Genomic DNA, 15,910 nt, shown 5'->3' with positions numbered 1-15,910 from the left:
TGCAGCGCGACCGGCGCATCCGCGACCTCGAGGCGACACGCGGGTTAGGTGGTGTATTTAGGAAAAAGAAGCGTTAGAGTCGATAGATAGGTAGGTAGTCCATAGTTAGTCGTTTAGTTGGTTAGATAGTTGTGCATAGTTGTCATGGTAATAGAAGAAACTACGAAAGGAATTACAGTTGCAGCAACTTTCTCGCGACCAACTTGCAACCGATTATAGTCGCGACTGACTGACGACCACCAATTGCCGATCCTGGTCTCGGCAACGACCGCGTTCGCCTACAGTCGCAGCGGCAGGGAGCTGTCGAACGACGAGCTTGGCGCATCAAAGACCGTCGCCGGGAAGTGCTATCTCTCGGCCGCCAGAGTTGCGTGACCCACAAATAGGGCCGCACGGCCATCGCTAGTCTGGCAGGTTTTGATGCTAGCGTGCTCATGTACACAGGTAGACGTTGTCCTGGGCACCGATTACCGGTACAGATCTGCAGTGTTGACTGGCTAGGCAGTACGCCCGCCACCATTGACGCCTACCGGACAAAGTCCCTGCTGTTGCCACCTCTTTGATCCATCACAGCAGCCCCAGTTTTGCGGCCGTACAAAGCTCAGGCTAGCACCCGCAAAGGATCAACATACAGGGTCTCCTAGGTCTTGAGGCGTGAGCGACAAGTACGAAGATGGACACCGAGCTTGTCGTCTTCGAGAGGCGTTTGCAAGCCACGCAACCACCGGAAACAGGCTATTCTTGGTCGATCCATGGCCCATTCACCCCTTTTTAAGAGTGTTGTGGATAGCGAGCTCACACGCTCCACACCAAACTTCCTCACACGTGCAATAATTGTCGGTTAGGTCGACCGTTCACCCCTTTGCTATGGCCAAGGATGTCAATGTGTCGTCGTGGAGAGCAAGCCACCGGAGGCCCATCGCAAGAAGGCTTTCGTCGTACAGATGCCGACGTTGCGCGTGTATCGACACGAAGAGAGACGCGAGGACGGTGCTGCGTTGAGCAGAGTGGACTGCGGAGACGCGCGTCAAGCACTCGGAATTTGACAGGCTCGGGAGGCTGGGGTGTTTCTCGGTTCGTCGGGCAATGCCGTTCGAAACGAGGTCATCCGTGCGTCGTGTGTCGCAGCCTTGTGCACGAGGAAGATGCGGTGGATGAATCTCCGAGGATCGGCCTGTCTACACAAAGCTACCTGGCTCGTCTCGCGGTCACTTGAAAGCTTAGACGCAACGGCAAGCAATTCGAGCAGTTCCTCCCACAACCAACAACGCGCGTGGGAGGAGGCAACGGAAGAGATTCCTACGTGGTATTCGCTTCAACGCGGGTGGTTGCTTGGTCGCAGCAAAGGTTACGAGACACCGAGAGCGGAGTGGGTGGCTAGTTTACTGCAGCCCGTCCAGGTTTAGACTGTCGTTCGTTCAAGAGACAGCCAACTGCACTGTTGTCACTGGCGTCGTCATCGCTCAAGATGTGACGGGACTCAAACCTTCAAACAAGCTTCAATTTTCAAGCCCGTTGTCTTGCAGTCTTGCAGTGTTGTAGTACAATGCAAGAGCAGTTCCCATCGTGTAGAGGACCGTAACAGCATCCGGGGTATCTAACATACTAGTACACGCGATGATACATCATGCAGCTTTCCCAGAGCTCGTGGCGCATCGCTGGGACGCCGCCAAACTGGGAACCAAAGGTGGAACGAGTCGGGCCTTGAAGCAGCGCTCGCATCCACTCGTATGCACGACCGCTTCCTTTTACAGCGGGCGGGAATGACTCATCTCTAATGTCACGGAGTAACTATGCACCCACGCACCGACCGAAGCGCTCCCGGACGGTTCGCTTGCGTCGGCACTGCATCGACGCTACGCGGGTTTGCAAGCGACGACGGCAGCCCATATCCAGTGGCTTCGAACCTAGCTGACGATTCAGTGAGTACCAAGCTGCACAATCCACACTTGTTCGGAAGCCTCAATTGGATGCTGGCGACACTGGCCCGCGAGATTCATTACGTTCCAAGGCTTCCTTGCGCGTCCGCCACCACTTCGAGACAGGTCTCTCACGACTCTGTGTTGCTGGCACTGGCTTGCCCACATCGAGTTCTTTGCATGGTCCCGTCTCGCCTCAGCGTCGAGGCCCGGGATGCCATTCCTATGGTGACGAATTCGAAGGGGTGGTGTCGGCCGAATCTGGGCAACTGGACGCGTCGTCTTTTTGCTGCTGCAGGTTCGTGAATTACGTCAACAGACCAGATTAAATCTTGAGCTTCGTCCAGAGTGGTTCAGCGATGACATTTCTGGAATAAGCAGTACGAAGTTTGCATGCAACACGGCAAAGTCGTCGCCCGTCGTGTCAACGCATGCCCAACTCAGATGCCTACAGTCTAAATCGAAACGAGCTTCACAAGCGAGACGAGTCGCTGGCCAGATTGAATCTCCAACCACACTAGGATGCGTCGTCCTTGTGGCCAACTCTGTCCGACGTCGCCGCTTCTTCGCACAGGAGCGACCAAGGGTGAACGAACGTGATATTTTGGTCATCACCCGCGCAGAAACACGACCAACACTCGTGTGAAGTCCTACTGCTCGGATTCCTTTACGCTCCGCGATGGCGTTGCAGCCGGGTTACAAACTCTACTCGACAAAGCACCATTCACCACCAAAATTGGGTCGCGCGACGGCCTCTGCGTGCCAAGAGAAGGAGGAGGAGGCAAGGAAGATCGCCTTGGACTATAAATCTTAGATAATAGGGACACTACAACATAGATAGGTGGGCGCGGCGCGTCTACTATAACTCGCACGCCGCCGCCGCGTTGTGACCGACTGGGAAGTACGAGAGGAAGATGGCCTTGAGGTCCTCGGGCAGCTCCTCGGGTTGGTTGAGCTGTGCTGTATAGTACTCGTGGCTGTGCTGGCCGTCGGCGCCGGGCGCTTGCATCGGCTGCATCTCCTCGAGCATGCAGCGGAGCTGGTGGTTGCGCTGCTTGATCGCGCGAAGGAGTTCGAGCTGCGACTGCATATCGCTCGGGAGGTACGCGTCGGCCGAGTTGCGCTTGTGGTGCAGTGGGCTCTGGTTGCTGTCGGTCGAGTACGAGCGCTGGAGCGTCGGCGGGGCGTGGGGCGACTGGACGTAGTACGTCATGTGGGCTTGTGGCTTGGCCGGGGATTTCGAAAATGGACACGAGCCAGGCGGCGCTGGTACTCGCGCCACTCTCAGCGAGTCATCCCACCTGGTGGAAGTGCACCGTGGGCTTGGGGCTGTGAAATCAACTGGTCATGATAGCCAATCCGCGCGCGCCACTTCACAGAACACCATGCGATTGGTGCGTCGATATTTTGAGGACCAATCACATCGCGTACAGAGCCAATCATTGGGTTCGTGGCCGCGTGACCCACCGCGGATCGAGGAGGCGATTCGTCGACAGATTTCGACCCCCGATACAGTGCAATTTGCCAATCAGCCAGCGTGTACGTTAGTGGCTCCTTAGTCAGTAGCAGCGGCCTTACCTACTGCGACACGAGATCGAAAGGGTCCTTGGTGACGCGTGGGTGGCTGGGTGAAGAGACCGTTGCGACCCCGTGCCGCTCTGCGTACCGCCAAATGGAGGCGTGCCCCGGGGTATCCCGTCGTCGTTCTGTGTGACGGGGCAATAGAGCCGCGAATCGGTCCAGTGACCGCGGAAGGGCGACCGTGGAATAGGTGGTTTCAGGAAGGGACGTGGACCATGTGGCGCCACCTGGAAGCGTGTGACGCAGTTGACGGACGCAGTCGGATGTCGACGCAGCGCGGCGTTCTGAGTTGAGCCAGCGCCTCTCTCTACACCATAGTACTGTACGACTTAAGTGAATAGAACTTGGATCAAACCAGAATCGTTCGTGCGCCGTTGCGGTGTTGACGCGAGTGCCTGTGAAGATCAGCTTGCACGTAGCGCACTACTCGTTCTCCCAACCATGATAGAGTTGGACATCGCACCGTGGACTGTAGGACCATGTGCAGAAGCGCTGCAAATCCACAAACCGCACAAATTTTGTCGACAGCGTGCTTCCCGATAGTAGAAACGCAGAGTGGCCCGCGATGCGATCTCATCCATCAGCATCGTGGCAAGCGACGATCGTCCTTCGGCCACATCCCACGTGATGACTAGACGCGTTGAAATTCTCTGAGTTTGCCCTTGGTGTCGAGCCACGACATCGCGTCGACGACGCCAGACAGACAGGCCCAGGTCCGTAAACCTTCTACTCGGCGAGGCCACAGAGCGTGTCGAGGCAACGGCCGACGACAGCTGTCGCGTCATGATGGCGCCAGCGCCTCCACGATGCCGTGATCGGCTCCACTCGGCACGGTGCCGAAAATAAGCGTGCGATCTTTGAGGCCACTGTGCCCGTGGCACGACGCTGGTGCTTGATGAAAGTGCGACTCGATGTTAGGACTGGACTATGATCATGCATTGCAAGCAGCGTTGGTGCAGACTGGTTTGGAGTCCTCATACAGGTCTAGAGTGTGCGCTGGACTTGCTCTCTGAACCAGAAATGTGGTGAAGGGTGCCACCTATATTTCCGCGGCCGGAGCAGTCGTGTACTGTCTACTACTGCGCGTGCAAGCGGGCACTGACATCGCCACGTGCATCTGCGTCATCCTGGGATTGGATGCCTATTCGCACCACGAGCGACACCAAGCTCAGGACACAACGATGATTGGTGGCGCCAGCCTTGAGCCTTGCCATGCCAGTGTCGTCGGCGATCTTCAAGATCTCGCAGCAGTGAGAAACGGTTAGAAAGGGACGCAAGTCGAGCTCCAAGTGGTAATTCCTGCGCTTACGCTGGTGGCTCGGCACAGATGCTTACGAGCACATGTATGACCAATTTTCTGGAACAACGCCGGTGCTTGTCTCTGTGTGATGCACACTGTCTGGCTCGCCCGCAACGACCGCGTCTTCCGTCCCGAGGCGCCCGTCATGACACCCGAAGCGGCCGCCGCCCGCGCCGCGTTTTTGACCAAGATGCATCTTCACCACTTGATGCTGAATACCCAAGCGATGTGCCTCTTCCAAATGATGCACGCCCTGCGCCACGATGCCTGGCTTCGTGACCACTTCGTCCCGGCGTGCGCCATCCACACGCCTCGCCTTCAACACGGCTAAGCCTCGCCGCTGATGCCGTCTAGCACAACACGCTCTGAATCGAAAGTCCATCCCCCAAAACCAGTTCAGTGTAAATTATATCTAAATAGACTCACTTCAACAACAACAACGCCGGTGCTTGTCCTTGGGCTTCTTGATGATGCCTCACAGCACGCGATCTGGATGCCACATTTAAACATTAAATTCGGCATATATACCCGTGCAAATCGATACGGCTCGCCGTAGAGATTACTAAAGGTTTTTGGAAAATGCCGGAGTTTTCCCGGAGACGACGGCAGATCTCGAAAAGTTGGCCCCACGGACGCCACGATGGACACGGAGGCGCTGAAGCAGCAGTTCCAGCAGCTCTATGCTGAAGCCGTAGCCCATGGCCTCGACCCGAACGACGCTGTAGCCCAAGCCCTCACGCGCATGCACGAGAAGTCGTCGGTGCAGGAGCCCGCCACGGTGCACGACCACGACATGTCGGACAGCGGCAATCAAGTACAGCCGCCGCCCGCGCCGATGGCGCCCGCACCAGCTTCAGTGCTAACGCTTGCTATGCTCCAGAGTGGATCCTTGTCCATGTCAGCGCTGCAGAAGATCGTATATGAAGTCTTCTCGCAGTCCGAGACGCTCAACGCCGCCTGCTTCCCCAACCACTCGCGCGCCGAGATCCAGGAGGGCCTTGCGTGGCTCGTCGGGCAGCCGTCGCTCGCCAACACGCTGGGCAACGCGCTCAATTCGTGGGTGACGCAGCCGTGGACCAACAGCAAAAAATGGACGTCAACCGAGAGCTTGCATCAGTTCTTTGTCATGCTCGAGCACCCGCTGCTCTTCGACCCAGACTACCGGTCGATCGTCGGCGGCATGGTCAAGCTCATGTACTACTTGACCGACGATATGAAGGCTGCGTTGGCGGCGCATTGGCGCAGCCTCGGCGCGGACGACCTGCACCGGCTCCTCGACGTCTTCCAGCAGTACATCACGCTCTCGCTGGTCGGCGCCGAGCTCAAGATGGACACGATCTTTGCAGCGTGCGACATGATCCGGCTTCTCGTCGAGATCAACGTTGACATGCCCTTTGCGAGCTACGATGCATTTTATAACGACGCGGCAAATACCGAGCTCAACTTGCTCCAGGACTATGTCAAGTCGGCCATTTACCTCACGCACAAGCACGGGCGCATCTCGAGCCGCGAGCTGAGCGACTTGAGCTTCTGCGACTTTGCCTTCATCTTGGACGCAGCCTCCAAGAGCAAAATTCTCCAGTTTGACGCCGAGTACCAGCAGAACGTCCGCGTGCACGACAGCATTCGGTCGTCGCTGGCCGAGGCCGACCAGCACGTGCACCCGTACCTCGTGCTTCGTGTCCGTCGCGAGCACGTGATCGAAGACGCTTTGCAGCAGCTCGTGCAAGTCGCGACCTCGGAGCAGCTCAAGAAGCCGCTCAAAGTCAAGTTCATCGGTACGTCCGAGTCGTCGAATATTGGCGACTAACTCGTGCGACTAGGCGAAGAGGGCGTCGACGAAGGCGGCGTTCAAAAAGAATTTTTTCAGGTATACACACTCGAGCATACGGCAATATTGACCACAATATTGTCGATTGTAGATTATCACTCGGCAGTTATTGGACCCAAACTTTGGCATGTTCATCGCCGACGACGAGACGCGGACGCTCTGGTTCAACTGCGACTCGTACGAGAGCACGACCGAGTTTGAGCTCATCGGAGTTCTTCTCGGGCTCGCCATCTACAACGGCGTGATCCTCGAGCTGCACTTTCCATCGCTTGTCTACAAGAAGCTCATGGGGCTGCCTGTGACGCTCCACGACCTTGAGGCGTCGCAGCCGGCGCTCGGCAAGGGCCTGCGACAGCTTCTCGCGTTTGACGGCGATGTCGAGAGTGTGTTTCAGCGCTCGTTTGAGCTCTCGTATGAAGTGTTTGGCCAAGTCAAGACGATCGAGCTTGTGCCTGGCGGTACCACCCCGTCTCCTACGACGTGGTCGATAAAAACGGGGTCGTAGGCAAGGACATGGCCGTGACCGCTGCCAACCGCGACGAATACGTCGCCAAGTATGTCGAGTACGTGACGACGACGTCGGTCGCGCAGCAGTACGGCGCGTTCCACCGCGGCTTTCACTTTGTCTGCGGCGGCCATGCGCTCGAGCTCTTTCGACCCGAGGAGCTCGAGCTTCTCATTTGCGGCAGCCCGGAATTGGACTTTGAAGCGCTGGAAGAGGTCGCCCACTACGACGACGGCTTCTCGGCCGAGAGTCCAAGCATCCAGTACGTTGATCGATTGCATTTGCTTTGTTGTCGGGGATGCCCACTGTTGACTAGGTACTTCTGGAGCGTCGTCCACGCCTTCAGCCTCGACGAGAAGAAGGCGCTGCTCAAATTTTGCACCGGCAGTGACCGCGCGCCCATCCGCGGGCTCTCCAACATGGTGTTTGTCATTTCGCGCAATGGCCCCGACTCGGACAGGTAGCTCCTGTGTCCTTGGTCCCTGTCTCATGCCGTGTTGGCTTGGTAGACTGCCCACCGCGCACACTTGGTATACTTGAACGCTAGCGACAACTTGGCTAAGATTTGTGGGTTTATAGCTTCAACCATCTGCTGCTGCCCGAGTACGCGACGCGCGAGAAGATGAAGGACCGCCTGGAGCTCGCGATCACACAAGCCGAAGGCTTTGGGCTGCTCTAATGAAAAAACAAGATGTATTCGTGTTGGTATCTTGTGTATCAAGTTGATAGTTGGTTTTGTGCAGTGGAGCATCAAGAGATCTAGATGGCTTTGGTCTTGTCGGGCAGCGCGTCGTCGGTCGCGTGCACGTCGGCGTCCTTGATCGGCGGCATCTCGGCCACGGGCTTGATCAAAAGCGTGTCCTTGAAGCGTGCGCGCGAGAGGAGCCGTAGCGCGTAGATCCCAAGCCCGACGAACGCCAACCCGAGTACGAGTTCCCAGATGGCCACCTTCTCCGGTGCCATGGGGCCCGGCGCCGTGAGATCCCGGTACAGGCTCGCAGACGCCGCTGGAATCGCTTGCTCTTGAAGGACCCACGTCAACGGCACGTACGCTACCTGCACGCGTTGGTGCCACAGCCACGTGGGGCCTGTCGCTACGCTGAGCATCCACGCATCGCGTCGGTGCAGCGCCGTGCCCGAGACAGGCTCGATGTCCAGTAGCATCGTGTGACTCTTGGCATTCGGCGCCAGTCCCGTCGCAAAGGGAAGCGTCGATGTGACGTTATAGAGGTGGGGCGACGAGCTCAGCACCGGGAGGTCGTCGTAGAGGTGCGAGACGTTGGTGAGGTCGGGGACCGCCTCCACGTACCGGCGCGTGGGCACGCCGATCCACGGCATCTCGGCAGCGTACCTATAGTTTACGTCGCGCGACTGCGACTGCCAGCGAAGCGCCAGCGTCGCCGGTGTCGCACCCGTCGCAAACACCGAACCGTCGGACGTTGTGCAGTTGTTGGCGTCAGGCTCGCCGTTGGTAGCGAGGAGACAGCCGTAGAACCCGACGCGCGAGTCCGTGTTGAACGTGTACGTCTGCACCGCCTGACTCGCCGGGGCGACCGAGACGTTGGCCGTCACGGCCGTCGATAGCACATCGCCGGCGCCGAAATCGAGGTTGGATAGGGTGGTCGTCGCCGTCGGGCGGAGGCGTCGGGCGGCCGTGTTCTGCCACAGCAGCGTCTGCACCGACGTCTGGACAAAGAGCCCGCCACTCGACGCGTAGCCAAAGACACTGGCCGTGTACTTGAGGTACGCTTGCACATCTAGGATCGGCGCCAACGCCGTGAGCTCGAATGGCGCAACGCCGGGCAGGATCAAGAGGTAGCTCGGACCGACGCTACTACATCGAGCTGTGGACGCAACAAGCGCCGGGAAGAGGGACGTCATGCGAGATACCGCGGCCGCGCACGCGTCCGGTGACAGAAACGGCTGCGCTAAGAACGTGTCGAGGACGACGACGCCGCGTGCGACGGCGAGTCCGTTGAGGTTGGCGACGGTCATGTCGTTGAACGCGAGCATGAGCCCTCTGGCCGTCGCGTAGTCGAGTGTGTAGCTACGACTCAGTGCGCAGTTGGGTGTGACGCCAAAGCCGCTTGGTGCGCGGGCGCAGTAGACGCTGAGCTCGGGAATGCCGACCAGCGGCGGCTGTGTCACGTTGACGAGCTCCTGGCTCGTCGCGTTCCACTGCAGGGATATCGAGGAATCAAACTGGCTGAAGATGCCCACGTCGGTCATACTCGCGTTGATCGACAGCACGGAAGCGTTGACAAACTGCTGCATGGGCAGCGCTAGCAGCGTCGGTGCACCGCCCGTCGCCGCCAAGACGTAGCTCACAAACCCGGGATTGTCGAGCAGCTGAAGTAGCCATACCTACACACGCGGAATAGGTTAGAGTGGCGGATACAGTGATAACTCGCCAATGTACTTGGCCAATGAGGTAGACGCAGGTACGAACGTCACTGACGAGCGCAGACACGCCAAGCGCCGACGCAAGCTGGCCCACGAGGTACGAGCTCGCCGACGCTGGCGCCCCCTATTCAGTTGCGCTCAGCTTCGCGCAGACTCGTGCGTTTGGTGATACCGTCGCGGGCGCACACGTGCCGTTGGCAAACGACGACCCGCAAGCACCGAGGAGGAGCGTCTTCCAGACAAGACCGCCAGTCGGATGCAAGAACGAAAGCGGCGACTGGGCGTCCCAGACGATGGCTGCGATCGCGCCAAGCGTTGGGAGAGTCGTCGGAGACGGGATACTGGTCGGCAGCGCCAGTTCAAACCCGCGGTTGCAGCCAAAAAGCGACTGGGTACAGGGCAGGGGCGTGGTATACCTACAACACCCCACGCGGGCATCAAGCGCCGATTGAACGCTCATTGACGCACCACGAGTACTCGACAAACTGCCGCAGGAACGGGTGGCGTTGCCACGACAGCAGCCAGTTGGACACCTGAGTCTTTTGACACGCAGCGAGACCGGGCACGACGATGGTGCCGCCCAGCCACGCAGACAGGCCGACACTGTGAAGAAACGACGTGGTCGACGTCGGTTGCCACAGCTGCGCGGCGAGGACCGCGCCAATGGGGGCGCATGGCGTTGGGGTGTTGGGCACGAGAAGCGCCGCCGTGGCGTTGCGGGGTGTCGTGGCCGTGAGGTCGAAGATGTACGCGAGCTCGAACCCTGCATTCCTACAGATGTCACGTTCGTACAGTGTCGCCATTCTGACGCACCTACTTTGGATAGAGTGGCAGCCCCGCTGTCGCCCACTGCGACTGGAGTAAGAACTGATAGAACGACGCTTGGGGGGCTTCGAACAGCCAGCGTGCGACGGCCGTGACGTCAGCGGGGGCCAGCCCTGTCGCTAGCGACACAAACGACTGGGCAAGCGTAGCTGTCGGAGCACTCGTCATTTGAAACCCCGGCGCCAGACCCGCGTATCGAGTGAGTGCTGACGCCGCCGACGCATTCGCCGCTGCGGGGAGCTGCCCCGTGGCGTCCGAGAGGTGTGGACACGCGGCCGTGATCTGCGGGTGGCAAAAACACCACAGAATGAGCAGATTGGGGTTGAGAAACGACGCTGCGTTGGCGACATTCCAGAGCTGCCGCGCTTGCGCCGGCGTGACACGTGTCGACACCGTGAGCTCAAACCCAGTCAGGGACGTCATCGCGCCTGAAGCATCCAGCGCCGCAAGGTTGAGCGTCGATGGCGTCGATGCAAACACGGTTGTCTTGGAGATCCACTGGGACAGAAGGACACTCCAGAGAAACGGGTGGTCAGCCCACTGAACGAGCCTAGTAGATAGTTAGTTGTAGAAGTATTGAGGTTGCGAGTGCACCGACCATTTGGAGACGGTTTGTATCTGTGCTGTCGAGAGTCCAGTGGCGCTCTGCAGTGTCGCTACCGCCGACACACTTGCCGTCTGCGTCGTGGTCGTCGTCGTTGGTGACCGGGCGAGCAGATCGACAAACGCTTCGGACGCCGGAAGCGACCCGGCATACGCCTGGACCCACGTCGGGAACCCCGTCGCGGTGTCCAAGAACGAGTAGGCGCTGGAGGGGGACCAGAGGTACTGCGCCTGCACCAGTGACGGGTACGTGCTCGCATCGGTCGATGTGAACCGCAGCTCGAAACCGGTTTGCGTACTCGCGCCGCTCGGATCGAGGTTGAAGGGCGGCACGGACGTCGACGGGTTGATCCACTGCGTCTGGGCAAAGAGCGACATGAGCTGGTTGGTGCGCCACGCGCGCAGCCATTGAACAACGGTGGTGACGTCGGCCAGTGACGCGCCGGGAAGGAGCGCGACGAGCGCGGCCACCTTGGTCGCATCGGTGGCCGCCGGCACCCAGAGCGTGTTGAGCGCCGTCATATTGAGAAAGCTCACGGGCGTTGCCGGGTTCCAGAGGAAGAGTTGCACCAAATTCATTGAAAGCGTCGACGTGACGGCGCCGAGCTCAAAGCCAGTCTGAAGCAAGGGGAGGCCGGGCGTGACGTCCGACATGAGGCACAGCGGTCCATTCGTCACAGTCGTCGTCGTCGTTGTCGTCGTCGTCGTCGGCGTGCACGTGACGACCGTCGTTACTGTCGAGACCGCGATGTTGGGCGTATCGGTGTAGCTCGTCTCGGCAAAGTTGGAGGCGAAATAGGTCGTGGGCCGTCCACCGACGACCAAGTTGGTGTACTGCACCGCATCGGACGTGGTCGTTGTGGACGGCACGCACGACGCCGTCGACGCCGTCGTCGTCACCGGCGTCTGCGAGACCACGGTCGGAATCGTGCACGCTGCCTTCAACCAGAGACCGAGAACGTCCCGAATGGTGTAGTCGAGCGTCGCCCACGACACCAGCCACTGCGAGATGACCTAGACATAAGAGACAAGTTGTCCATCATGCTGCACGCTGGAAACGTACATCCATCCACGGCAGCCACGACGCCTGCCCGAGCCCCGCCGCGATCGCTGCCTTTGCCGGTGCTGAGGTTGCTGCGTCTGCCGACTGAGCAGCCAGCCACGTAGTCTGGTACCTACACCATAATATAATCTCAGCACCAGATCTGAGAATGCCAGCAGCGCCATACACGCTGGGTTTAAGGAACGAGAGGGCATTCGCGGTGTCCCACAAGTTCATGGCGGCGGAGGGCACGACGCAGCTCGTGCCGTTGACCAGCGATAGGTTGCACGAGCTGTTGCGACAGAGCTCCCACCCGACTTGGAGCCCTGCCCGGTACGGCTCGAGATTCCAATTCCTGAGACCGCAGCGCCATTGCTCGCGCAGCGCCTGCAGCATGTACGCGTCGGTTTTCTGGTTCTGGACATAGGTCTGGAGCGCGGTCATGTCGGCGGCGGTCAGCACACCACACGACCCCGCGAGCGGCGTGGCGAACAGCGCCGAGTTGGCGCCGCCGAGCAGTTGCGTGCAGAACGTCGGCAGCTGGGCGTTGATGGCCGCGAGCATCGAGCTGACTTGTGCACTCGACGGCGAGCTCATCCACACTGCGTACCCTGCAGTATTGAGCGCGGCGTAGGTGCTACTCGGGCTGTTCAAGTACGCGGCAGCGGCGGCCGACAGCGTCGGGCGGTTGATGAGGTACGTCGTCAGCGACGCAAGCGTCGTCGCCGGCAGGAACGGGAACGTCGTCGGGTCGCGCCACGTCTGGTCCATGGCCTGCAAGAGCAGCGGATGGCGCGACCAGTTCTGGAGCCACGTTGCCACCTACATCACTTCAGTATCTGTCTGGAACAGCACCACATTCTGAAGCAATACCAGTCGCACGTGGTCCTCCGAGACAGCGCCGAGGTTGAGAGCTGCGAGCGATGTTGTGAGGCTACTCAGACCGTTTGGCAAGAGAAGGACGTTGACCCAGCTCGTGTAGCCCGACGCAAGGTGAAGGAACGAGAATGTCTGCGTCGCATCCCAGAGGTACGCGACAAGGGCTTCTGAAAACACCAGATTCGCCGCGTTGGGAAGCTCCCAACCAGATACTGAGGTCCCTAGATGTGGCTCAAGCTGGTACGTTGCGCAGCTCGACACGTTGTTGAACGGCGACGGACACGTGCCGCCGAGGCCCCAGTGGCGAATCGCATTCGTCTTCACACTGGCGCTGGACGTGAGCGCTTGGATCCACGCGAGCACGCCGGTGAGCTACCATATATAAACGATCGGCAAATTGGTTGCAGAAGAAACCACCGGACCTGCGACGTCGAGAGGCCAAACGTGGACTGCAGCGCGCTCACGGCGGCGCTGTCGGACGCGCCCGCAGCGGTCCACGTGACATATCCCGTCGGCGTCAAGAACGAGGGCGACACCGTGGTGTCCCACAGCCTCGCACACTGCGCGTCCGAGAGACCGAGGTTGGTCGATGGCAGCGGAAATCCAGTTTGAACACCGGACGTCACCCAGTCGATATCGACGCTTGGCTCGTTGGCGCTGCCTGCCGTGCGCTGCGCGTACGCTGTCGCCCAGTACCTAGCCCACAGCTCCTAAGAGAAAGTGCGAGCAAATGATCAAACGTACCGTTGACGGTCGCGGTGCAGCATCGCGCCTTTGCTCCACGACAGAATGTAGCCACGGACGCCAAGGACCTGGGCGCGCGTGAGGTAGTTGGCCGGTAGCGCGATCTCGTTGTTGACGCCAGCGATGAGCGCGGTGATCGCCGCTTCATTCATCGCGACCACCTGTTTCCAGAGCCCAAACCCATGGTTGGTATCCGTGGGGGTATAGTCTAGTAGCGAAAAGTCGAGGTTGGTCGTCGCGGCCAAGAGCAAGTTGCCGACGTCGGTGCTCAGCGCCAAGGATGCGAGTGACGGACTACACGAGCATGAGTCTCCCTACCACCAACATTGTGTGCTTCGCCTACTCGGCCGTCGATCGAAGCTCAAAGCCGTAGCGCGGCTGCCCTGTCGGGTTCCCGCCGACCATTGCGTCAAGGTTCGTCCACGGGCCGGCCGCCGAGAGCCACTGCAGCACTGTATTTTGCTGCGCGGTGGCGGCTGACGCGCCTTGGTCGACGTACGCTTGCACGACGCCGGCCTTGATGGTGCTCAGCATCGACGGTACCGCTTCCAAGCACGCTATCCCGCAGCTGGTCTTTGCACATGCATCAAGCGCGTTGTCAACGACTACCTTCTTCCATCATGTCCCGGGCAAAGTACGGGAATGAAATGTACGTCGGCAGGCGCGAGAGCATTCGCGAGAGCACGACGGGCACGGCGGTCGACCGCAGCTGCGCTTGACGCTGGGTGAGCATCGTAGGCACCGCCTCGACAGCGAGGCGCGCCTGGACGTTGGAGAGAACGCGCGGCACCGACTGTACCTGAAGCGCTGCGAGGTGACTCGACAGCGTCATTGGCACATAGTTGACGAGGAAGGCTTCGTACATCGGGCGAAGTAGCGTTGGAATGTACGCCTGCCGTGTCGTTGCAATTAGTCGCAACAGATTCTGCGGCAGTGTCTGCGATGCCACTTGGGCCTGGAATTTCGATAGCGCCGCCGGCAGCGCGTTTGTGCGAGTGGTTACTGCCATGGTCGCAAGGTACGGCAACGCGAGGCGCTGCTTGGTGAAGGCGAGCATCGGGCCCTCCAGGTAGGCGGCGTACGCTGACAGCTGCGTCTGCGCATGGGCTGCGACAAGAAGACGCTCGGAGAAGCCTGCGTTCCCCAGCTTGGCGAGCGTCCGCGCATACGATGTGTTGACCTATATCACGGATCCATCCCGTTGCTTCAACTCCTTCGTCGCGCACCGTGTAGACGACGTCGCTGGACGAGCCGTTCGAGCGCGTGGGGAGCTCGGCAAAGTTCGACCCGACGCTGTACATGACGGTCGAACCGTTGAAGCGCACGTTGTTCTTGGTAGACGTCAGCGCGTAGACGTATGGACCAACTTGCTGCACGTGTGGCACCGCGGTTCCGGCGACGACGGCGTCGATATTGGTGATGTTGAAGACATAGTAGCTGCGCGTCTGCGGCTCGAGGCCTTGGACGCCCAGCGTCGGCGACTAATGCGTTTGTCAGACCTTCGAATGGTAGCGGGACTCGGTTCTTACGGCGAGGAAGGCTGCGTACCCGGACGGGTTGGCGGCGGCGTTGGGCACGAAGCGCAAGCCCTCGACGTTCTCGATGCGCTGCGCGTGGTACGAGGCGTAGATGGCGCCGTAGACGACGAGCACGACGCCCGAGACGAGCAGCGACGCGCTGGCGAGGATGCACATGCTGTGAGATACCGCCTGTCTGAGGTGAAACCGGCGACGTCGTTTCAACGCCGGCCTTTTTCCGTACTAATTAGGACATTGGAGTGAGATTCGGACAATGCCGTTGTCATAGATGAGTGCTATTAATTCGTTTAACCGGATATATCGAAAGTGCTACTATTGGCTTGGCGTACGGACCGGCTGCTTCGCCTCACATCATGGTTGTGTGGTGGGGGTGTGGGGGGTGGTGCCAGCATTTCTGCGGACACCTACGTGGCGCAACCGCTGTATTACGGTTACGCCATAGTGGCACTACCTCACTTATTCAGTGGGCTACCACCCTTAGACGGTGCACGAACTTTTCAGCGCATGCAACGCCACGCGCCGTTTGTCGGGGTACCCCCAATTAAGGTAAGGTACCCGGTCCTGCAATTCCCTTGTCAGTCCCTCTTCCCCGGTGGTCGTATCCGGTTTTAACCGGACGGGAAATCAGGCGGGACCCGGGGATCGAACCCAGGACCGTCGGATTAAACAGCACGCGCTCTACCAACTGAGCTACACAGACCACTTCCGGACAATGCCGAATGGAGCAGGCGGTAGCAACT

The 15,910-nt window shown here is 59.6% G+C and overlaps 3 protein-coding genes and 1 pseudogene across 4 annotated transcripts; 1 reads left to right on the top strand and 3 right to left on the bottom strand.

The window, feature by feature from the left end:
• Positions 1–2,693: 2,693 nt before the first annotated feature.
• SDRG_16352 (hypothetical protein) lies at positions 2,694–3,220 on the bottom strand. Its single transcript, XM_008622557.1, has one exon. It carries the CDS (start codon positions 3,130–3,132, stop codon positions 2,779–2,781), a length of 354 nt encoding a protein of 117 aa, XP_008620779.1. The 5' UTR covers positions 3,133–3,220; the 3' UTR covers positions 2,694–2,778.
• Positions 3,221–5,398: 2,178 nt separating this feature from the next.
• Positions 5,399–7,844, top strand: SDRG_16351 (hypothetical protein). Its single transcript, XM_008622556.1, has 7 exons — positions 5,399–6,578; positions 6,624–6,670; positions 6,723–7,089; positions 7,137–7,398; positions 7,453–7,596; positions 7,646–7,666; positions 7,716–7,844. The coding sequence occupies exons 1-7, from the start codon at positions 5,441–5,443 to the stop codon at positions 7,813–7,815; spliced, it is 2,079 nt and encodes a 692-aa protein (XP_008620778.1). The 5' UTR covers positions 5,399–5,440; the 3' UTR covers positions 7,816–7,844.
• SDRG_16350 (hypothetical protein) lies at positions 7,808–15,341 on the bottom strand. The gene is made up of 15 exons (XM_008622555.1): positions 15,162–15,341; positions 14,859–15,113; positions 14,242–14,812; positions 13,976–14,189; positions 13,633–13,926; positions 13,311–13,584; positions 12,883–13,260; positions 12,197–12,831; positions 12,031–12,142; positions 10,963–11,981; positions 10,357–10,914; positions 10,008–10,310; positions 9,712–9,955; positions 9,556–9,663; positions 7,808–9,500 (listed from the first exon to the last, which is right to left on the bottom strand). The coding sequence occupies exons 1-15, from the start codon at positions 15,324–15,326 to the stop codon at positions 7,896–7,898; spliced, it is 6,735 nt and encodes a 2,244-aa protein (XP_008620777.1). The 5' UTR covers positions 15,327–15,341; the 3' UTR covers positions 7,808–7,895.
• Positions 15,342–15,797: 456 nt separating this feature from the next.
• Positions 15,798–15,870, bottom strand: SDRG_16349 (annotated as a pseudogene). Its single transcript has one exon. The product of its transcript is annotated as a tRNA-OTHER (tRNA).
• Positions 15,871–15,910: the final 40 nt, after the last annotated feature.

This window comes from Saprolegnia diclina, assembly GCF_000281045.1.
Source record: "Saprolegnia diclina VS20 unplaced genomic scaffold supercont1.124, whole genome shotgun sequence".
NCBI classification, from domain to species: domain Eukaryota; phylum Oomycota; class Saprolegniomycetes; order Saprolegniales; family Saprolegniaceae; genus Saprolegnia; species Saprolegnia diclina.
This window is presented reverse-complemented; position numbering and strand designations above follow the sequence as displayed.

What these genes read in the sequence shown, in the direction of transcription:
- SDRG_16352 (XM_008622557.1), bottom strand. Translation starts at nt 3,132, where the DNA reads ATGACGTACTACGTCCAGTCGCCCCACGCCCCGCCGACGCTCCAGCGC.
- SDRG_16351 (XM_008622556.1), top strand. Translation starts at nt 5,441, where the DNA reads ATGGACACGGAGGCGCTGAAGCAGCAGTTCCAGCAGCTCTATGCTGAA. An exon ending in AATGGCCCCGACTCGGACAG is followed by an intron (nt 7,597 to 7,645) that starts GTAGCTCCTGTG and finishes TTGGCTTGGTAG; the next exon opens with ACTGCCCACCGCGCACACTT. An exon ending in CTGCCCACCGCGCACACTTG is followed by an intron (nt 7,667 to 7,715) that starts GTATACTTGAAC and finishes GTGGGTTTATAG; the next exon opens with CTTCAACCATCTGCTGCTGC.
- SDRG_16350 (XM_008622555.1), bottom strand. Translation starts at nt 15,326, where the DNA reads ATGTGCATCCTCGCCAGCGCGTCGCTGCTCGTCTCGGGCGTCGTGCTC. An exon ending in CGTGGCTGCCGTGGATGGAT is followed by an intron (nt 11,982 to 12,030) that starts GTACGTTTCCAG and finishes TCTTATGTCTAG; the next exon opens with GTCATCTCGCAGTGGCTGGT. An exon ending in ATACAAACCGTCTCCAAATG is followed by an intron (nt 10,915 to 10,962) that starts GTCGGTGCACTC and finishes ACTATCTACTAG; the next exon opens with GCTCGTTCAGTGGGCTGACC.